The sequence below is a fragment of the Humulus lupulus genome, chromosome 1 (assembly GCF_963169125.1).
Source record: "Humulus lupulus chromosome 1, drHumLupu1.1, whole genome shotgun sequence".
Taxonomy (NCBI): Eukaryota; Viridiplantae; Streptophyta; class Magnoliopsida; order Rosales; family Cannabaceae; genus Humulus; species Humulus lupulus.
The window spans coordinates 208,124,289-208,147,253 of record NC_084793.1 but is presented as its reverse complement, the minus strand read 5'-3'; the positions used below and the strand labels follow the sequence as shown (position 1 = coordinate 208,147,253).

General features: G+C 42.5%; 3 protein-coding genes across 5 annotated transcripts; 2 read left to right on the top strand and 1 right to left on the bottom strand.

The window, feature by feature from the left end:
• The first annotated feature begins 708 nt into the window (after positions 1–708).
• LOC133802913 (autophagy-related protein 13b) lies at positions 709–5,304 on the top strand. 3 transcript variants are annotated; one of them, XM_062241041.1, is made up of 4 exons: positions 709–992; positions 1,469–2,939; positions 3,013–3,149; positions 4,368–4,674. In XM_062241041.1, exons 2-4 carry the CDS (start codon positions 1,557–1,559, stop codon positions 4,393–4,395), a joined length of 1,548 nt encoding a protein of 515 aa, XP_062097025.1. In that variant the 5' UTR covers positions 709–992; positions 1,469–1,556; the 3' UTR covers positions 4,396–4,674. The 3 variants fall into 3 exon arrangements, with proteins under 3 accessions (XP_062097025.1, XP_062097023.1, XP_062097024.1); XM_062241039.1 differs by having other exon boundaries at positions 730–992; positions 4,631–5,304; XM_062241040.1 differs by lacking the exon at positions 709–992 and adding an exon at positions 1,036–1,230 and having other exon boundaries at positions 4,631–5,304.
• A 4,411-nt stretch (positions 5,305–9,715) lies between these two features.
• LOC133825525 (uncharacterized) lies at positions 9,716–11,109 on the top strand. Its single transcript, XM_062258455.1, has 2 exons — positions 9,716–10,155; positions 10,250–11,109. Exons 1-2 carry the CDS (start codon positions 9,889–9,891, stop codon positions 10,760–10,762), a joined length of 780 nt encoding a protein of 259 aa, XP_062114439.1. The 5' UTR covers positions 9,716–9,888; the 3' UTR covers positions 10,763–11,109.
• A 10,262-nt stretch (positions 11,110–21,371) lies between these two features.
• Positions 21,372–22,472, bottom strand: LOC133828213 (protein FAR-RED IMPAIRED RESPONSE 1-like). The gene has a single exon (XM_062258850.1). The coding sequence runs from the start codon at positions 22,470–22,472 to the stop codon at positions 21,372–21,374; it is 1,101 nt and encodes a 366-aa protein (XP_062114834.1).
• Between the last annotated feature and the right edge of the window lie 493 nt (positions 22,473–22,965).

The window sequence follows — 22,965 nt, the reverse complement described above, 5'->3', positions numbered from 1 at the left end:
CCACTATGTCCTCGGTACCCTCCACCCAATTTCCATGCATGTCATTGAGGCCTTTAATAAGATTTTTCTTTGTACGGTTAGTTGCACACTTGTGAAAGAAGCTTGAGTTGTTGTCCCCAAGTTTCAACAAATCATTATTTGCTCTAACCGACTAATATTTTTCTTCTTTCTTATTAAGTATATCCAACTCCTTCTCCAATTTATGGTATTCGGCTCAATTGGAGCTAGTCCAAATCTTTTTTTTACTTGGAGATAGCCCCACGATGCCTTCTGTAAACCTTTTTAAGATATATATATATATATATATATTTGGCTTTGTTTGCTCTTCTAGAATCACTACTCTTTGGGTATCTTCGGTTTTGTTGATCTCGTTACTATAACCACATAGAGAAGCCACACTAGCTATGACATTCATCAAATAATTGTCTGACTTGTGAACCCATCCTTCTTCCGCCATCTCAATGCAATCGACCTTAGCGGCCCAAGATTGTTCAAAGTGGAACAGGTTGTTTCTTTTTCTTCTTGCATTGGAGTTGCCATCGGGAGGGCGCACAGTGGAGAAAAATAAGGGCCTATAGTCTGATCCTAGGCCCCTTTGAATGAAGTTTCTCACTTAAAATAAATAAAAGAAAAGAAAAAAGAAATAGAAAAATAAAAAAATTCAATACATATTCGGTAAATTTCTGCTTATTTTATCCTAGTTGGCAAAATCAATGACTAGGACTCACATGGGTATGGGCCCAAGGGCATGCCTTAGAAGCCAACGGTCCCACCGCCCTTTCCCTATCGATGAAGAACTCAAACTCTTTCATGGATATTGATTGTTGAAGCAGATAAGACCACCACCACCCCCAATCAAATAAACAAACCCTCTGTTTTCGCCGATTCAAATCCTATTCCTTCAATTTCATGTCGACATAAGAAAGCTTCTATACAACGTATGTATAAAGATAAAAAGTTCCCTCTCTGTGGGAAGAATTATCCTTACTCTGGTGCGTACGCTCTTTTCCCAATATATATATATATATGTGTGTGTGTGGCTTTGTTTGCTCTTCTAGAATCACTACTCTTTGGGTATCTTCGGTTTTGTTGATCTCGTTACTATAACCAAATCAGAATAAGTTAAACAAACAACTATATGAAAAGGAGATAGTAAAGCGGTTAAAAAGTATACTTTTTTAATCTTGTGGGATTCCTTGCTGAACAAGAAGTAGTGAATAGTCGCTTGAGGTATAAATATATGGTTATGTATATATATGTATCGTTATATAATATGGCCTGAGTTTTCTGTTTGGCTCGATTGTTACACCGATAAATGTTGAGTTGAAGTTTAGTTTCATTTAATTACGAATAATTTTCCATTTCGGTTCCCTTGTTTCCCCCTTTTTTTGGGTGCTTTGTTGCTTTCTGGGTCTGGGTTTGACCATTGGAAGGACTTTGAATATTTTTTCTTTTCTTGTTTTTGCAGTGAAGTGAATGCTTTTGAGTGGATTCTGAGGTTGCCAGTTGTGTTTTTTTCAAAAGGGTATGTCCCAATTCTAGTAATTTTTTAAGCTATGGCATCTTCAAACAGTAATGCTCACACTGAATCAGCAAAAATGGAACAAATAATTACTGAATTTTTTGCCAAAAGTCTTCAAATATTACTTGAATCTAGGTCTCCCTGTTTGTCCTCGCGTAATTATAGCGGGGAACAGGGAATTTCATCACCATCTTCCTCATCATCGTCCTCGTCTAGTGTGAGGCCGAGGGATAAATGGTTTAATTTAGCACTAAGGGAATGCCCTGCAGCGCTGGAGAATATTGATCTCTGGCGCCAGAACAATCTAGAACCTATGGTGGTTGATGTGATTTTGGTCCAGAGACCTGTTGATTGTGATCCAATGCATTCTTCCACAAGGAAGGAGCTTGTTAGGAATCTTTCAATGAAAGAGAGGTATCCTGTCTGCATGAACTCTGATCAAGAAGAGTATGGGTGTTTGGAAAGGAGTGAAAAGATTGTAGAGAGATGGGTAGTGCATTATGAGAGTAGAAAGACTAGAGATACTAGTCATGGGAACAGGAGGTCTAGCAATAGTACTTTGTATAAGAAAACAATCCTACTCTTGAGGTCTTTGTATGCCACTGTTAGGCTGTTACCTGCTTATAAGATATATCATGATCTCAACTCTTCTAGTCAAATTCGCCCATTTACTCTTGCTCATCGAGTATCTTCTTTTGTTGAGCCATTCACTCGTAGGGAAGAGGCAGAAATGCAGAGATTTGTGTTCACACCTGTGGATACCTCTTGTGGTAGGCTTTGCATTTCAGTGTTGTATCGTTCAGAAATCTCAGACATAAACTCTGAACCATCAACTCCATTGTCCCCACAAGTTATACCTGATTATGTTGGAAGCCCATTGGCAGACCCCCTTAGACGGTTCCCATCAATTCCTGTGACTGGAGTAGCATCTCATGGTTCTCCATCATCTTCCCCATTTACTAGGCGGCATAGTTGGAGTTTTGATGCATATAGAACTTCAACGCCTTTGGCTTCATTCTCTCCTTCACCAACTCATTCAGAACCTCAAGCTTTAAATTCTAACCCAAGCTTTCGTCGCTTTCCACCTTCAAGCTTGCCTCCTCATCCGCCTGAGACATCTTTAATTCATAAGAAAGATACAGCTTTTGACGAGTATTTTCAGTCACCTGTATTTTCTATATCATCATCACCTTCTGCTTCCCCATCACCTCCAATCCGTATCCCTGGGAGTCATCTATCAAATGCTCTTTTACGATCGGAAAGTGCTCCAGTCCGCATACCAATGGCTAAGCTTGCTAATTCCCCTGCATTCAAGCAAACTTTGCCTCCATCCCCTCCCCTTAAAAGTTTGAGATCTAGTACGTATAGGTCTGATAAAGGCATGGGTGTACTGCATTCTGGGATACCAAATGAGAAGGTACATATAGCCATGATGAATAAACTTTGATTCTCATATGTTTGCTTGTATTTAATTTCTTGTGTTTTTTTAGTTGTTCCCACTCAAGAAAGAGGAAAATAGGCCATTTTCCAGAAGCTCTAGTCGGTCATTCCCAGAGGACTTTGATGAGCCTGACTTCACTTGCCCATTTGATGTGGATGAGGATGATATTACAGATCCTAGTAGCAGGTAAGATATTAAAATTATGAAATGGACATTTACTTTTTTTTTCACCAATTTTATACATGCATCTATACATTTATAAACTGTTATCCTCTATCAGTTAAACTATTTTGGAGAATAATATGTTTGTGAAAAGATGATAGTTCTACTAAAATGGAATCATTTGTAGCTAGGAAATGAGTACAAGATGTTTGTTTTTGGTACGTTCTTAGAAAATAGTTAAGGTAGTTTAGGATCAGATATGAAGGTTCAACAATCAACACTGAGCCTGGTTGGGTATCTTTCTGGCTGATCAAATAATGAAAGTTAAGAATGTACTTTTTACCTTCAAGCATGGGGCATTATGAATCCTCACCAGTATTTTGGTCTAGATTGAGCTGTTGTGATTGTTTCATTAGTAGTAAAGTGCAACTTTACAATTGAAAATCTCAGTTTTCTTGAGGGGACTAATAATAGTGATGAGAGAGTTGCTTAATATTTCTTAAAAAAAACAAGATTAAAATCTTGCAAGGCGATAACGAAGATTGGTGGCAAGGTGCAATTAAATGATCTATATCTTTTAAGTACTCAAAATTTATGGGGGTTGGTGACAAGGTAAATGTAAGATGATCTGTATCTTAGAAGTACTCAAAATGTATGGGGATTGGTGATAAGGTAGTAATGGAGATTGTGGTACTTGCATCAGTGACTATGATTTTAAGACTATTTTGTAGTGATAATTGCATTCTTGAGGTTCTGTATGATTTTAAGTTGAAAGGCAACGATTGATATGCTGTGCATGGATTGTTGCTCACCAGTCTGGCTGGCATATTAAGTAAAAAAAATTAGCAGTCTTGATAAATCAGTTTAGGGTGTATTTGAAAGACCTAGATAGTTGTATGCCTTTTGAAGATTTCAAGATATTATGTATTTGAGCTCTCGTTGCTGAATAAGATGTTATTTCATTGGCAACAATTGAACCTCATTCTGTATCAGCGAGGGACAAGTAAGCCTGGGATTTAGCTAAAAATGGCTATTACAGAAAAACAAAAATGTGGTTTAGAAGAGTACAGTCTATCAATTTACTCTGCTACTGTCTTTTTTCCACACTGGTATTTAGCGTCAGCATACATTTGAAGGATATTGCCAAAATCTAAAGGTCTCAAGTCTATTATGTTGTAGTTTTTCATGTGAACCGTGTCAAAAACACTGATTGTACAATAAAGTTGGAAATTGCTTTTGCAGTTATTTATGCAAAAAGCACATAATATGACGCATCCTATTATTGATAGTGAAACATAATCATAAGCTGGGTTGAAAACATGTACAAAATTACTTCAGTCATTTCTGCAGTTCTCTTTTCAACAAAGAGGTATAAGATCTTCGACAATCTGAATCACAATTACCTCTGTAATCTCTGTAAAATGTTGGAAAGTTTTCTCTTCCTTTTTTGCTTTTATTTTCTTCTAATCATCTTTAGCGAACTATAATGGATTGTTTGGCTATAGACCTGAATCTTTCGAGCAGAAGGGACCTTTCTGTGAGCCACTTGATCCTGAAGGATCGTTTCCAACTAGGACCCATGATGCTGCTGTTGGTGCACTTGTTTTGATGTTAAGAAAAGCCCCACCTCTCCGCCAAGATTTCTCCAAGTCCGTAGATTCATCAGATGTATTAAGTCCTGAAAACTGGGGTAACACCAATCAGAGTTCAGATGCTCCATTTCAGCAAGCTGCTTCTTCAAGTGTTATGTCGTCGAGACTCGTTATCTCTAAGACAACAGCTGATGCACTAGAAGAGCTCCAAGGATACAGGGAGCTGAAGAACTTGCTTTTAAGCCAAGGTTCCAAGTCTCAAATATAGTCTGGTATATGTTTGACATAACATACAGTCGGGATTTTACTGGGTTTTGAATTCAATTAGTCTTGAAGTATATATAAACACTTAATATGTACAGCATTTTGGTCCAAGTTTTCTTGGTAATGTTTTATACGGCTGGTGCTTTCGAAATTTTCTTTTTGTACATAATTATATGTGAGCAATTTTCTTAATATAAGCATATAGAAAAAACCTATTGTGTACATAATTAGTTATAAAGTACTTTTCACAATTGTATAGTTCTTATATTTTCTTGTCTAGTCCCCTACTTGAACAAGTATATAAATATATAGATATTTTTTTTCCTCTTTGGTACATTACTGTATATAATTTATTATATTCACCTGAATTACAACATTGGTCTGTAAAGTTTATTTTAGTAATCATGCAACTGAATTTTTAGTTACATAGCAATAAATTCATTTTTACTAACAAAAAGTAAAAGAAAAATCAAGAATAAATTAGAGAAATTATGTGTATTAAGATTTTTTTTCTTCTAAACACATTAAGATGGTAATAGTCTAGTAGCACTTGTTTTCTCCCTAAACATTGTAGCTTTTATTAGTCTAAAAGATATAAGAGTTTATACAATTTTGACTTTGTTTTGTTTTTTATATTATTTTGGAACTTCGATTTTAAATTATATTCTGTTTTGTTTATATACCATTTTAGAAATTCAATTTCAAATAATACAATGAATTTTGTTCAAGATACTTATTTAGTGTATCGATTATTGAAAGTCAATTTACAATAAGTTAATGACTCGCACGAAGTACATCATTGCAAAACACTAATAAAAAAGTTATATTTGAAATTACTTTATGATTAATATGTACTGTAGTTTTTGAATGTGAGTTTACTAATTCTTTATACATTTATGAAGCGATCATTTTGTTTGAATTCAAAAACATTTTCCGTTTAAGTCAAACAACAAAAAATGGATACGAGATAAATATTACTTTACATTCATTATGTAGTGTATGTTTGGCAGAAATGATGGAGATGAAGATGGATGGATAGAATAGGAAGGATGGACAAAGTAGATGAGCGGAAAGGAAAGATATACTCCTTTATGTTATTTAACAAGTCAGAAAGGATGGAATATAATTTTTTCTTTTTTTGTTTAGTATTAGTGCAAGGATGGAAAGTGATTTGATTATAAAGTTATTATTTTACTTTTAATATATTATTAATTATGTATTTTATTTATTTATTTATGTTTTAAATTTTTTATTTGATTATAAATTACATATATTACAAACCATATAAAAATAAAAATATGTACAATATTTAATATATTTTAATGGTTAATTTTCTTATTTCAATTGTTGACGCGGTTCTTCGCCAACAAGTAATTATACGAATAAATGGGATGAATTAGTGCTAATTGGTGAACCGTAATATGAAAATAACTATAGATGATCACTCCTTTCTTTTTAGGTGGTTCGAAGGTTAAAATCCCTCTAGTCCACCAGGCGATATTATTGATATCTCTTGACTATTTCTTACAGTGTTTCTTTACAAAATATATGCCATCCCCTTGCACTACCCAGGGTCTTGGTATTTATAGGAAGAAGATATCTGGGTTGGCAATGGGGTCATCCCGTGATCTCTTTATCCTTTACGTCATATCTGTGACACTGATGATTAATTCCTAAACTTTGCAGTGAAGTGTGGTCTAATCAATAGGTAAGGAGGGATAATAGGCCGCATGGCCAAATCAGGTGTGGGATGTCTGAACACGCACGTTTATACTGTGTGTCTGAGAATTCAGGAATAGAATAGACACGTGATGTATGATATATGCACGTTTATATTGCGTGGTTGACTTTACAAGGATTCAGATGTTAGATCTCTGTTGCATCACGAGCTTAATGTGGCGCCAGCTCGTAACACTCATACTTCTGCTACACGATGCCTCCGTGTAGCAGTTAACTCTCTAATCAGCTCGGGCGGGACAGAAGGAGGCTCGTAACACGCAACTCCGGGTGGACGATCTACACGTGTCAGATCGAATTAAGCCATTTTCTAGCTCGCCAATATGTGTGGATATTTAGGGCGTACATTTGCCCCCCAAGCCTCTGCTCGTGACCCATGACGTCATCCGTGGTCTTCACAGCGGGGGCTTTTAAGTATCCCTTTCGACTCTTCATGTCGCGCCCACTGCGTGGGCACCGGACACGTGGAGCGCCGTGGTTGGCGGCTGTTCGGTTTCCGAGAATTGCATTAAATGTCCTAGCCTGCTTTCAGCCGCCGTTTCGCCTCTCGAGTTATGACCCTCGTATCTCGCATTAATTTGATCGAACGGTCCTCGTTCCTTTATTCCTCTTACGTATGTATAAGGTTGGCCATCTTCCGTATTAGCCACCCTTCATTTGAAATTTTTTCCTCATTTTCTCTCCTTTTTAGTCTCAACCATTTCTCTTCTTCTGGTTATCATCCCAGAGATTCCTACGCTCTCGCCATAAGAGTTTCTGCACCAGTCCAGCTTTAAAGACTCCACCAGGACTCCAATTCCTACGCTTTTTGCGACTTCCATACGGAAAATACACTGTAAGTCCTCTGCCTATTGCATGTTTTGATCTTTCTGTTTTTCTGTTAGGTAAACCTCTTTCTTAGTCGCACACGGTAGGTTGTTTTTGGCTGGTTTGTGGTGCATAGGTTTTGATCCTAGGTATATCGACTGTATGAGAACATGTCTAGGAACGTGATGTTTAGGACAAGATAACTTCTGGGTAACTTTTCTAGGTAGCTTTAGGGAATGCCTGTTTGGAAAAGGGGAAGGTGAGAGGTTTCTAGGATGCAAAACCGGGTAACTTAGGGGTCACGCTTCCTAGGTGGTTTTTCTTTTTAAAACTTTCTCTCCAAGGCAAGCATTATCCTAATCCTCCTGACACACAGATCCCGAGCAATCGGGGATCCGTTGGAAACGTGGGCGCGTGACCATGGCATCGCGTGGCCTCATGCACCGCGGGCTAAGATTACCTCAACCCGTGTACGAAAATCACTTCTCGCGCTATATTCCCTTTTCTATTTTTAGGGCACCTATTTAAACTTTTCTTCATTCTTGTTCGTTAGGCGACCAGATGGGACCCAGGAAAAACGTACCCAAGAAGAGCACGGCTAGCTCGTCATCCCAACAGGCCAGCAAGGGGAAAGGGATTGTTGTGGATTCTCCCATCCCCCACTTCGGTCCCACAGTGGAGAAAGAGGTCGAGGTGGGACCTGATGCTTTCTTCGAGGCAGAGAGGATAGTCTCGAAGATTACGACCCAAGGGAGGGTCAACAAGATCCTACTATCCCATAACATCAAAATCAGGACAGGTGCTCTTGTTGCCCGACCTCCCCTCGAGGGCGAAAGGAGCTGCACGCCCCTCGATGAGGAGTTCGCGGCTTAGAGCGACGAATACCTCAAGGTCGGGGCCTTCCTACCTCTGGACCAGTACTTCGCGGATTTTCTGAATTACGTGAAGCTGGCTCCCTTCCAACTTCCCCCTAACTCCTACCGTTTGCTAGCAGGGCTGAGGTACCTCTTCCTGAGGCATGAGTGGGAGGTCCCGACCCCAGTGAACATACTTTTCTTCTTCTGCCTCAAAGCCAGCCCGGATCAGCGGGGCCGAGGTGACAGGTTCTACTATTTGACCCATTTTCCCAACTCTCCCAGAGTCATTGAGCTGCCCAGCCACCCCAACGACTTCAAGGACCAGTTCTTCATGTCGACGGGGTTTCGCAACTGCGAATACCACTACTTCAACCGTCCTCGTAAGTTCTCTCTATTTTCAGCTCGCAAAATCACCACATTGCTTTATTTATTTTCATGCATGTTGACTTGAACATCATCGTGCAACTATTTTTGCGAGGACGACCAAATCGGTGACCCTTGGGGGTCAATACGACACCTTGGCGGGGCTCCCACCAAGCGAAAAAGACTACCGCCAGCTCGTATCTGATGAGACGATGCTGGTGTGTAAGTTGATTTCTCCAGGCCAGACTCTGGCCTTAAGGAGGTCGTGGGCTATCCCAGTAGCTCACGAGCTGGTGCCTGTCCCCGAGGGGGATGCTACGAACAGTGACGAGAAGGACAAGGAAGATGAGGTGTCGCTCGTGCGACGAAAGCGGGCTCTCGAGGCTGCTCAGGGCATCGATGCAGATCAGATTCAGTCCGGGGCAACAGCCGACCCCTCCGGCCAAGGTAACCCATATCTGTTTAGGGACTTAGACAGGGCTGCCACAGACCTAAGGCTGGCTAGGTTTAACCCAAGCCAGCTCGTACATCGCCATCGAGATGACCCAGACCTTAACATAACCCTACTCCAGTGTGTAGATCAACTAGTGTTGCGCCATGATATGGGCCGCCCTAGGGGAACTGTAGTAGTAGACAACACCCTGGCTTTTAGGTCGGCCTTTTTTGAGGAGTACGAGACCAACCTTAGGTTGTGGCCCTCCCTTCTAGAGGGTGTAGTCACTCCGGGGCTTAGGCAGTATGTAGAGGAGTCCAGTCCTGAGGCGGATCCGGACCCAGAGCTCCCTCTCATTCGTGAAGTTATAGACTTAGACTCCCCCATAGAAGCTCCGAGGCCGGAGGTCGTGGCACTAGATTCCTCCTCCAGCTCGGAGGGTAGGACCTTCGCAATACATCTTTAGACTTTTCTTGTAATGAAGTAACCTTACATGTATACTAACGCTCCCTTCTTTTTTTGTTTCAGGCGAAGAGATGGCCCAGCCTAGTGACAATGTCCTGCGGTCCATCTTCCAAGGGGGGAACCCTTCCTCTGGATCGGCCGGGCCACTAGTCAAGAAACCCCGGCTGACCAAGAAGACTCCTCCCGGGACCACCTCTAAGTCTCCCGCTAAGGGGAGGGGCCAGGTCCCAGCTGCCGTAGAGAACATGCCCCCACCTCCCCCGCGACCTCCGGTCCCTACTCGGGAACAGGAGGCACCACCTGGAACTCTGCCAGCTCCCACTCCCACCGTGCGCATCCCGGTTAACACTCAGGCCTTGGAGAAAATCCCCAAGGCCTTCCGAGGGACGGTTTACGAGACCGCGAGCTATACGGTGGATCATTACTACAACGCCACCCCGAGGGACTTATGGGAGATCGAGACGAGGAGCCCCGAGAATGTTATGGAGTCTTCACTGGGGATGACCCACACAGTAAGTTTATTTAGTTAACTTTCTTTGTTTTCTTCTCAGCACATGCTTCTTTGCTTGCTTTCCAGCACATGCCTTACTATCTATGTCTTTGCAGGCGGCTTTGGCTCTACACCATAGCATAGCTCGGTCCAGGGCCAGGTTTGACGAGATCAGAGGTGAGTTCCAGACTGCTCAGGCCGCTCTCGCGTCTGCAAAACAGCAAGAGCAAAATGCCAAGGCTGCCCTGACGGCTGCCAAAGAAAGTGAAAAGGCCGTGCAGGTCGCCATGCCTGCTGCGAAGGCCGAACTGGAGGTGGCCAGGGCTAAGCAAATGGAGACCGAGGCTGCACAGGTCACCTTGGCTGCTGCGAAGGCCGAGCTCGAGGAGGCCAAGGCTAAGCAGTTGGAGGCCGAGGCTGCCACCGTGGCAGAGAGGGCGTCTTCTAGCTCCTCCATGGAGGCCATGCTCTATCACTGCTGGGCCTTCAACCAGGATGGCGACTTCTCCTTCCTGGCGCCTGAGGTGTGGGAGCCATTCCTCGAGAAGTTCAAGGCCCGCCTTCAACAGGAGCCGCCTTCTAAGCTGGGGAGACTTCCGCTGCTGGCGAGCAGGAGGCTGAAGGGGTGACTTCATCAGAGCGGCTTGGGGGGGCCTAGGACTTGTATTCTTTTTTTTTTACTTGTAATCTTTTACCACGAGGTTTTTCTTCGTCGAGACAATTTATTTCCCTGACCTTCATTTCAATCTATTTTTAATATTGTGTTTGGTAAAAACTTAGTTTGCGTCAGTTTATTGACTTTTTCTTCGAAACTACAAAGCATTGCCAGTCAATTTTAACAAACTTCTAAGTTTTTAGGACCTGGATGTATCTAGGACGGTTAACTTTAAAAACTTAGTCCGCGTTAATTGTTATTGATACCTCGTGCTTTTTAAGAAAAACATCGATTAATCAATTTGAATAAACTTCTAAGTTTTAGGACCTGGTTGTATCCAGGACATATTTGATTTTAAACTTAGTTCGTGTTAATTTTATCGACACCTCGTGCTCTTTAGGAAAAACACTGGTTAGTCAATTTAACTAACTTCTAAGTTTTTAGGACCTGGTTGCATCCAGGACATATTTGATTTTAAACTTAGTTCGTGTTAATTTTATCGACACCTCGTGCTCTTTAGGAAAAACACTGGTTAGTTAATTTAACTAACTTCTAAGTTTTTAGGACCTGGTTGCATCCAGGACATATTTGATTTTAAACTTAGTTCGTGTTAATTTTATCAACACCTCGTGCTCTTTAGGAAAAACAATGGTTAGTCAATTTAACTAACTTCTAAGTTTTTAGGACCTGGTTGTATCCAGGACATATAAGAGATCTTTTTTGGTTACTTGGAACACACTCTTCTAACACTACCCACACATAGAAACATACAACGATATGCAAAAGTACTTCTCATTTTTTAATAAAACAAGGCAGCTTTCATAATTAAGCCTTACAAAAGTACGACTATTGATAATATTTCTTTAGGTGTATGGCGTTCCATGTCTGTGGGACTGCTTCTCCATTAGGTCGAGCTAATTTAAAGGTCCCTTCCTTCACAACCTCTATTATCTGATAGGGTCCTTCCCAATTTGGTCCTAAAACTCCGTCCTTGGGATCCTTACCGGCTAAGAAGACTCTTTGGAGCACCAGGTCGCCTAAGTTAAAGATGCGTCTCTTGACCTTTGAGTTGAAATAACAAGTGATCTTTTGTTGATAATGCGCGAGCTGCAGCTGTGAAGCTTCTCGTTTTTTGTCAACTAGGTCGAGGGACGCGCTGAGCAATTTGTCGCTCTGGTCTTGGTCAAATGCCCGGACTCTATGTGAGGCTTTCTTTGTTTCGACAGGAAGGACGACCTCGCTCTCAAAAGTCAGGGAGAAACGAGTGTGACCCTTCGAAGTTCGGTGCGAGGTCCGGTACGCCCACAGCACCTGGGGGAGCTGTTCAGGCCAAACTCCCTTGGCTTCATCCAACCTCTTCTTAAGGCTTGCTTTTAGTGTCTTGTTCACAGCCGCGACCTGTCCATTAGCCTGGGGGTAGGCCACGGAGGAAAAGCTTTTAATTATGTCGTGCCTCTCTCAGAATTCGGTGAAGAGGTCGCTATCGAACTAGGTTCTGTTATCCGACACGATCTTCTTTGGCAGCCCGAATCGGCAGACAATATTCTTAACCACAAAGTCGAGGACCCTCTTTGATGTAATCGTCGCCAGGGGCTCCGCTTCTGCCCATTTTGTGAAGTAGTCAATAGCCACCACCGCATAGCGAACTCCTCCTTTTCCCGTGGGCAGGGCACCAACTAAATCAATTCCCCAGTGGCGAACCGCTGGAACTTGTCGCACTTTTGGACATAGGAAATCGAATCTTTCGACAGAGTGAGCCAATAATATCATTGCCTTAATATCTTCAAGGCCAGGTTTTGCCCCCAGTGTGATCTCCACAAAATCCCTCATGGAGCTCCTGCAGAATAGTTTCCGCTTCGCTTGACAAAACACACCGAAGAAGAGGTAAAGAAAACCACGTCGGCACAACGTCCCGTCTACCATTGTATACCTCAGAGCTTGGTAAAGTATCCTTCTCGCGTCATTTCGCTCTTTAGGTAACTTTCCTGTTGTGAGGTACTCGACTATGGGAGTCATCCAGGTTGGCCTGGCGTCGATCATTTCGACCTCCCTCCTGGCTTCCTTTATGCTTGGCCTTTCCAAGAATTCCATCGGTACCAGGCCCAAGGTTTCGGCCTCCCCGGAGGTGGCGAGCTTTGCTAAGGCGTCATCATTGGCATTCTGCTCCCGAGGTATCTATTCAACTAGGTTGTGCTCAAATGCGGACAGCTCCGTCTTTACCTTGGCTAGGTAGGCCGCCATCTTGGTTCCCAGCGCTTGGTATTCTCCTGACACCTGGTTTACCACGAGCTGGGAATCGCTATAGCACTGGATGGAGCTGGCCTTCAGCTCCTGAGCCACCCTTAGCCCAACCAATAAAGCTTCGTATTCGGCCTCGTTGTTGGATGCTTCGAATCTGAATCGCAATGCGGAGTGGAAACGATGTCCCTCCAGGGATATCAAAATGACTCCAGTTCCGGATCCGTTCTCGTTAGATTAACCATCCACAAAGACTTCCCACGAGGCTCGTACCAGTTCTTCCATTGGTTCCTCTTGGAATCCCGTGCACTCTGCTACAAAATCAGCCAGAGCTTGGCTTTTGATCGTAGTACGCGGCACGTACAGTATCTTGAATTGGTTGAGCTCGATAGCCCACTTCAAAAGACGCCCCGATGCCTCAGGTTTTTGCAAAACCAGCCTTAAAGGTTGATTGGTTATGACGTGGATTTAATGGGACTGGAAGTACAGACTGAGCTTCCGGAGGCCGTGATAAGGCAGAACGCCATCTTTTCCATCGTCGGATATCTAGACTCAGCTCCGAGAAGCCTCTTGCTAATGTAGTAGACCGGCTTATGAGACCGGTCCTCCTCACGAACCAGCACGGCGCTGGCTACATCTTCCGTTACAGCTAGGTAAAGAAAAAGAGGCTCTCCTGCTGTTTGTTTAGATAACACGGGTGGCTCAGCTAAGTGTGCTTTTAGGTCGAGGAAAGCACGCTCACACTCATCGGTCCACTCAAAATTTTCATTTCCCCAGAGCAGGTTATAGAATGGCAAACACTTGTCGGTTGATTTGGAAATGAACCGATTAAGGGCTGCCACCCTTCCTGTTAGACTTTGGACGTCTTTTCACGACCGGGGTGATGGCATTTCGAGTAGCGACCTGATTTTATCAGGGTTCGCCTCTATTCCTCTGGTGTTGACTATGAAACCTAGAAATTTTCCTAACGCAACCCTGAATGTACATTTTTGGGGACTCAGCCTCATGCCGTACTGTCTTAAAATCTTAAAGCACTCCTTCAGGTTGGGGACATGGTTATCGGCAGTTTTCGACTTGACCAACATGTCGTCAACATACACTTCCATGTTTTTCCCGATCTGATTAGCAAACATCCTGTTGACCAATCTCTAATATGTAGCTCCTGCATTCTTTAGCCCGAAGGGCATGACCTTGTAACAATAAACGTTAGTTGGGGTCATGAAGCTAGTGTGTTCCTAGTCCGCAGGATTCATGGCGATCTTGTTATAGCCTGAGTATGCATCCATAAAGGACATGAGCTCGTGCCCTGCAGTGGCATCCACCAATTGGTCAATTCTCGGGAAGGGGAAGCAATCTTTAGGGCAAGCTTTATTCAGATCGGAAAAGTCGATGCAGGTCCACCTCTTCCCGTTGGGCTTCGGGACCAAAACAGGATTGGCGACCCAGATCGAGTATTTTGCCTCACGAATAAAACCACACCTTAAAAGCCGAGCTACTTCCTCTTCTAAGGCCTCAGCTCGTGTCGTGCCCAGGCGCCTTTGTTTCTGGGACTTCACAGGCATGTTCTTGTCCAAGTTGAGGGTGTTCATGATGACGCTTGGGCTGATCCCTATCATGTCTTCGTGAGACCAGGAGAACACATCTTGATTCTCCTGTAGAAAATTCAGCAGCTCTGTCTTCCTCTTATTACACAGGTTTTTCCCGAGCTTCACCACCTTCAAGGGGTCTTTCGGGTCGATGCTCACCTCTTCGAGCTCTTCGATGGCCTGGAGCTCGGATCTATCTTCGCCTATCCTGGGGTCGATATCATCATTCAAGGTGAACCCCTCCCCATTGGCTTCTTGAGGTTTTTCTATCTCAGGAGTAGGTCCTACTTCCTGAGATTCCTCATCTCCGCTTTGAATGGTCATCGTCTGCTGCCCGGGTCGTGATTTTCCCTTCATGGAGATGCTATAACATTCCCTAGTAGCGAGCTGATCACCTCGGACCATACATATCCCCATAGAGGAGGGGAATTTGATTGCGAGATGGCGGATAGAGGTAATGGCCTCAAATTCCATCAACGTAGGTCAGCCCAGAATAACATTGTAGGCGGTGGGACAGTCGATAACCATGAATTCGAGGATCTTAGAGACAGTTCGAGGCCCCTCTCCCAAGGTTATTACTAGCTCGATTATTCCTATCGCTACCGACCCTTCTCCGGAAAAACCATACAGCATCATGGAGGTGGCCTTCAGCTTGGTGACAGACAATCCCATTTTCTCCAGCGTAGACCGGAACAGCAGGTTCACCGAACTCCCATTATCGACTAGTATCCTCCTAACTCGCCTAACTCTCTGGTTGGCGAGTTGGGCAATTATGACTAGAGGATCGTTATGGGGGAACTGGACGTGACTAGCGTCTTCCTCGGTAAAAATGATTGGTTGCCTCTCCAATCGCTGCTGTTTGGGTAGATGCTGCTCCGGGACGAATTCCACTCTGCTATAAGCCTTCAACTCATTGACATATCTCTTCTGGGCACCTCTGCTCGTGCCGGCCAAATGGGGGCCTCCGGATATTGTGGATATCTCTCCTCCTATTACAGGAGGAGGGGTATCCTTACTTATCCGGGGCCCGGGATGATTTACCGGAGCTTCCGGAGCTGGCTGACTGGTAGGAACTCGGTTCCGCGCATATTGAGCCAAAGGTCCGACTCTGATGAGTGTTTCGATCTCATCCTTCAAATGCCTACAATCGTCAGTGTTGTGGCCAATGTCGTTGTGGAATCGACAGAACTTGGAAGGGTCCCTCTTAGCCTTCTGGTGTTTCAAAGGCTCCGACTTTTTCCAGGGGAGGCAGGCAGAGTTTGCTAGGAAAATGTGTTCCCTAGTGTTTGTGAGCTCGGTATAAGCTGCGTAGGCTGGCTTAAATTTTTCCACGGGCTTGTTCTTCTTTAGACCGTGCTGGCCGCCCTCACTACTCCCTTTTCTCTTACCTCCACCCCTTGGTTATTCTGTGCAATGGTTTGAGTCATTTTTACGACATCCGTTTCCACTCCAACGGGCTGATCAAGGGTTTGGCTGGTTCCCGCGACCGACGCTCATGCCTCTTCCAGGTTTATCCATTGCTGGGCCTTGTTCTGGAATTCATCCACGGAGCTAACACCTCTTCTCTGTATCTCTTTCCATAGCCCGCCTCCAACGAGGATTCCAGTCCTCATGGCGATAAGCTTGGAACTATCGTCTGCATCCCTGGCTCGAGTCGTGACATTTGCGAACCTGCTCAGGTAAGCTTTCAAAGGTTCCCCGGGTTGTTGCTTCACATTCACCAGGGTGTAAGCTTTCACGCGGGCAGCTTGAGAAGCTCGGAATGCCCTCTTGAAGTCAGCAGAAAAATTCTTCCACGAGCTGATGGAATGCTTTTTACACTACTTGAACCATTGCCTAGTTGGCCCAGTTAAGGTGGAAGGGAATATCAAGCATCTCAGCTCGAGGCCGATGTTATGGGCCATCATCAAGGTGTTGAACATACCCAAATGATCCGACGGGGCTCCGTCTCCATCGAACTTAGATAGGTGGGGCATCCGTAAACCTGGCGGGTATGTTGTGGCTGCTATGTTGGGGGCGAAAAGCTCGAGTTCGTCCCTCGAGTCATACTCGTCTTTCTCTTTTTCTGACAAGAGCTTTTTCATCATTTCCTCCATCTGAGCTAAACGCTCTAGGGTTTGGTCCTTAATCTCTTGGTTGTTCTGGGGTTGTTCAACATCTCTAGTTCCATTGTACACCTTAGGCGGGTTACTGTCCCTCCAAGCTTGAGCTTGGTTAGGTGGGACATTCCCACTGTCACGTACTTTGGAAGGACCATCCCCTCAGTGAGCATGACTTCCATTTCTAGCCGGATCTCCTCTTTGCGAGTTGAGGCGATCTCGAAGGTCAGCCCTCGAGGTGGCCTGAGGGCTTTGCGCTGAACTCAAGCGATTACGCAGGTCTCCACCGGATCTTCCACTTCGGTGGTTCCCAGTCCAGTAACTCCCATTGGAAAAGCTTGCAGCCTGCTGCTGGCGGTGAGGATCCGGGACCTCCCCGCGTGTTCGGTTGCGATGGGAAAGACCAGCGGGAGGAGGATTTCTTCTGCTATTCTCGTGTGTCGAAATGTCTCGAACTAGACGGGGAGGAGATGGGTATCTTATCGACGACGGGGGATGCCTAACTGGTGACGCGATCCTAGTCCCGTCCGGGCGGATCAAATTAGCTCGTGGCCGCTCTACTCTACCATCTCTAGCATCCTGCGCCCGACGGTCTGACCGCGGCATGGGAGGGCTGGCTGGAGCAGGCTGTCTTTGCGAGCCTACCCCAGATCTCCTCCGCGAGCTGCCACGAGCCCTTCTGTGAGCGTTCAATGGTGGAATTGAGCTAGGAGTCGCAGTTCGAACTGATCGGCTGAATTGTTGATTGGCCCTGGGAAACTCCCCAAACACAGTTTCCTGGTTGTGGTGTGATGTGGGTGCAAAACTCAGGGTTGAGGTTCTGACTGATTGACTGGGCCTGGACCGATAATCCCTGTGGGACTTGTGGGTCCCACTTTGCCTCTTTCTGACGTTAACGTCGGTTGTAAGAGGGGGTAGCCGGGCCAAGACTTCTTCGATTTGCTTACTTGCTTTGGATAGCTGACTCCTCAACTGTATGTTCTCCATCTCTATCGCTGTCAGGAAACCCGGGTTCGGATTTGGCGGTCGGGGCGCCGAACTCCTGGTGTCATCCTGGCCCATCAGCTGCTTTCCCGATCGCTGCTGGATCTCGGGGTTTTGTTCATCGGATATGGCGGCATGGTGGGCCTTCTGCCCATCATGTTGATCCGCCTCGTTACCATGTCTCGAACGAGTAACCACCATGATCAGGTTTTTGCGATAGCACCAATCTAAATCCTCTCAACGAAAGCACCAAACTGTTGACGCGGTTCTTCGCCAACAGGTAACTATACGAATAAATGGGATGGATTAGTGCTAATTGGTGAACCGTAATATGAAAATAACTATAGATGATCACTCCTTTCTTTTTAGGTGGTTCGAAGGTTAAAATCCCTCTAGTCCACCAGGTGATATTATTGATATCTCTTGACTATTTCTTACAGAGTGTTTCTTTACAAAAATATGCCAACCCCTTGCACTACCCAGGGTCTTGGTATTTATAGGAAGAAGATATCTGGGTTGGCAATGGGGTCATCTCGTGATCTCTTTATCCTTCACTTCATATCTGTGACACGGATGATTAATTCCTAAACTTTGCAGTGAAGTGTGGTCTAATCAATAGGTAAGGAGGGATAATGGGCCGCATGGCCCAAATCAGGCGTGGGATGTCTGAACACGTATGTTTATACTGCGTGTCCGAGAATTCAAGAATAGAATAGACACTTGATGTCTTATATATGCACGTTTATGACTTTACAAGGATTTGGGTGTCAGATCTCTGCTGCATCACGAGCTTAATGTGGCGCCAACTCGTGACACTCATATTTCTGCTACACGATGCCTCCATGTAGCACTTAACTCTCTAATCAGCTCGGGCGGGACAGAAGGAGGCCCGTAACACACAGCTCTGGGTGGACGATCTACACGTGTCAGATCGAATTAGGCCATTTTCTAACTCACCAATATGTGTGGATATTTAGGGCGTACATCAATGAATTAAGAAATAAATATGGTTGATAATTAGGGTTAAAATATTATTATAATAATTAATTCAAACCCATTAATTATTCATTAATTTTCTCTTATATATGGTTTTTTTATTTCAACTTTTCTCTTTCAAGAATTCAAATTTAAATTAAAAACAAAAACACCTTTTAATTTTGACAATTATAATTATAAACAAAAAAATAATTCATTTTATATTTTCATTGTCTATTATATAATGATTTTTTTTTCATGTTACAGCTAATTATATATAGATTGAGAAAATGAAATAAGGTGGTAAAAGAATGCTCAGTGAAAAAAATAGACTATAATTGTTTTCATTATACAGTTAATATAGTCTGTGTAGTTTCTTAATTATTTACTATATTAACTATGTACAAAGTTGAAAACATAATGTAATTGAAATCTGATAAACACATATATATATGGCCTTGGATTATATTCCGTTCACGGAACGGTTCAGTCAGAAAATAGTCAAAGGGGGCCCAAATTTGTACTACTATTGGACTGACATTGTAACACTATTTCTAATAAAAAGTGAGGCTAAATAGTGTAGTTTGTCCCATCGCACAATTAATGCAACTGTGCAAGCCACCGGAGATAACCGATTTTATAATATTTAATGTGAATAGTTACATGTTGGGGGTGGTTTTCTGGTAATTGTACTTCTTGAACTTTTGGTCTTTTGGTAATTTGTAGCTTCATAACATATTTGTTGTTTTTTTACATTGACTGTACATTTAGTACATTGTTCTTACTATTTTGCACATTGTTTATGATTTCGCAACACATACTATTTAACACAGGTAGATGGGCCAGTCCTAGTCCATGAGCACGGTCCAAACAAAAAGGGTCTATTATAGTGAAATAAACTTTAAAATTGAGATTTTTTTTTATTAGGCCCAAAGTTATGAATGGGGCACCTAAGATAAATTTTTGTAATGAAGATGTTTTATTTAATATATCTTCCCCTTTTGTTATGTTACCAGCAGACAAAGTAGTGATCAATTAATATATCAGAAGACGCAGTATTGAATATTGTAGTGAAAAGTTAGTCAAACAATGAGGACTGCTAAAATCAAAACTAATTAACACTTTTTTTTTTATCCTAATTAACGATAAAGATAACAATATTATTAGTTTACTTAATAGAATAATATTGGTAAATTTGAAATAGTAATAAACAAGTTTGGTGAGTTGCATTAACAATGAATTTTTTTTTTTTTTTTATCCTAATTAATTACCTAATTCATATTAATATTATGCTTTAAACATGGTTTGAATGATTTTATGCCTATTTGGTGAGAAGCATATATACTTTAAGCAATCAATTAAAAAAGCTAACAAAGTTACTTACTATTAAAATCTCGTAAGTATAGATAGTAGGCTCGAATCTACACGATATGATTAAGTAAGTGTAATTATTTCATATTTTGTAATCCTTCATTTTAATTGTGAAGATGACTATTTTTACTAATTTACTCTTTAATGTACAATTAATGAAATTTCAATAATAGTGATACGCATGGTATATAATGAAGAGAAAGAGAAGAAACGATTACAGTCAATTTGTTATCTAATTTTATCAATTAGAGTGAAGCGTCACTAAAAAAGGAACGTATATTTAGGATTGGTCATTTGATTATCATTAATCTACCTTTCTAAAACATTAAAAATATGATTAAACTGCCATAATCAATAATTTTTTACCATTGAAACAAATCTACTATTTAGCTACAATTTGAATTCACTTACATTAATGCAATTGTTATACTAATTCAGCCACCTAAACCATTACAAAACACTTTAATTGTTAAGTAGGACAGAAAGCCTACGAAAATAGACACTTAGTCAATTGCACTATCATTCTGTCATAAAGTTCGATGGTCATCTAGATTCGTCGAATTTAGCCGAATGCTAAGCTCTCTTACTTGGTGAGGGTTGTTGACTGTGAGGAAGCGGTAGACCGACCAGCTGAGGGCATGTTCTTCGATTGTGGTCTGTATAATAATAGTTCGAACACTTCCTTTTAGTTTTAACGGCTCCATCCGACATATCTATCGTAACATTGTCCTTATTGTTTCTTGCATAGACGGATCCTTTAGTTCTACAAGGTGTTGGGTCCCTGGTAATGTTTTCATTTTCTTGATAGGTTTGATATCGTCTCGAGTCGTTGTCACCGGTGTTTGATTCCAATGGAACTGCATCCTTGAACATTGCAGTTAGTGTTGCCACTTCTTGTTTCGCTTTGGTGTAAGATTGCTCAGACTTGGAAGCGTAATAGCTCAACAAGTTTGTATCCAAAGCGAGGGATGCCTGCCTAGCCATTTCAAATAACTGTTGCTTTTCTGTGGAGTGTTGCTTTAGTTTGAGGGGGAGGTCTGCTTTTGCATTCTTACTCCACCGTTTCAGTAGGAGAGACTGTGGTACTATCTTCATATGACAGTATTTCATTACGGCCCAAATATGTCTACACGGATAGTCGTCTGTCTCAAAAAGAAAGCAGTGACAGGTGAATGTATCCTCTTGTGGGTGGTAATGAGCGTTGTACACTCTATCCTTGTGTTGGAACTTTGACAAACTGTAGGAGAATGATTCACCGTTGTCTTCACAATTGTTGACAAAGTACGCATGTTCCGCTTTGATTTGATCAGCCACTTTATAGTACATATTTCTAGTGTATAATTTGGCACGTCTTAAGAGAATTTTTGGGACCTGGTATTGGAGGACTACTGTGTCGACTATTGTAATCATCTTCTCTCTCGACGTGCCTCAACTTTGTCATAGCAACGTCAATCGAGGTAACGAATTCACAGAGACTATAACTTGCATGTAGGAATTTTTTAATACTTGAATTCATGGACTCACATCTTTGGTTGGTCCGCATTCCGGTGACAAATTTCCCTCTTAGGTATGTCTCTGCCCATGAACGACGACTGTGATAAGTGTTGGTGCACCATTGGCTAGAATGGAGGTCAAAATTGTGTATTAATTCCCCCCATTTTTGCATGAATTCCTCTATTGTGTAATAGTTGTACATGACATCTTGAAATCCTTGTAAGAATCGGGGGTCTTTTGAAATTTTTAAAGCGTTGGTACACAGGTGCCACGCACACAACCGATGAGTTGCATTTGGGAAGTACTTCAAGACAACATTTTTGATAGCTCCATCTCCATCTGTCACCACAACCTTTGGTGTTACATGATTGTGGCATTCAATAAATTTTTCAAGCAACCAAAAGTAAGTTTGCTCATCCTTGGAGTTAAGTAGTGCCATTCCAAATATGCAGGTCTTGAAATGATGATTGACGCCCAAAATAATTGTCAGGGGTTTATTATATTTGTTTGTCATATATGTTGTGTCAAATCCAATAACCTCACCGAATGCGACGAAATCCCGTCGAGAATATTCGTCCGCCCAGAATAGGTTCCCCAATCTTTTGTCCACATCACATTGATATTGAATGAAGAAATTTGGATCCCTCTTTGACAGACAATCCAAATATCCCAAAGCACCATCTGAATCTGTACATCTTTTCTCTTTTCTTTTGACATGGGCAACCTTGTTGTAAACGTCTCGTAGCTGGCAAGGCATCCTTTCATATCCACCAGACTGCATTGCCAAGTGGGAGATGATGTGTGAAGTTCTTATCCCAACTTGGTTCATTGACCTCACTTGAGCAACTAGGGTTTTTGACACGGAACGGTTTGATCTCAGAAATCGCAACTCATCTAATGCTACCTTGTCATGGTTGTGTAGAGGTTGGAATTCCATGCAAATTCACGGACCCTCATCGCCCATCATTACGACTCGAAAACTAGCTTGGCAACCAGTCCTAGTAATAGATGTTTTTCATTTGCTCCCACCGACCTTGTCAATTTCCATGTGTTTGCGGAAACCTTCTTTTGAACATACCCATTTTCTCATGGTGATGTTCCCATTTTTTTTCCGTACATTTGCTTTGCGGACGCTGAAGCCTACCCATAAAGAGTATGTGTAATAAAAATCCTCCCACTCTTCAAGGGACTCCAAGACCTTTCCCTGGACATCCTCCGTCTCAATATCATTTGCGAGTTTCTCAATCCCCAAAGATTGTAGTATATTTTCCCAATTTGATGTTTCTTGCAAACTTCCTACCTCGTCCATATTTAAGTTAAATCTGGGAAAGAAAAACCAAGTTTTAGGCAATATATTATGAATAGAGTTATTGTATGTTTTTCATAGCCCATTATACATACAATTTGACCTGTAAACTCAGTCGATATTG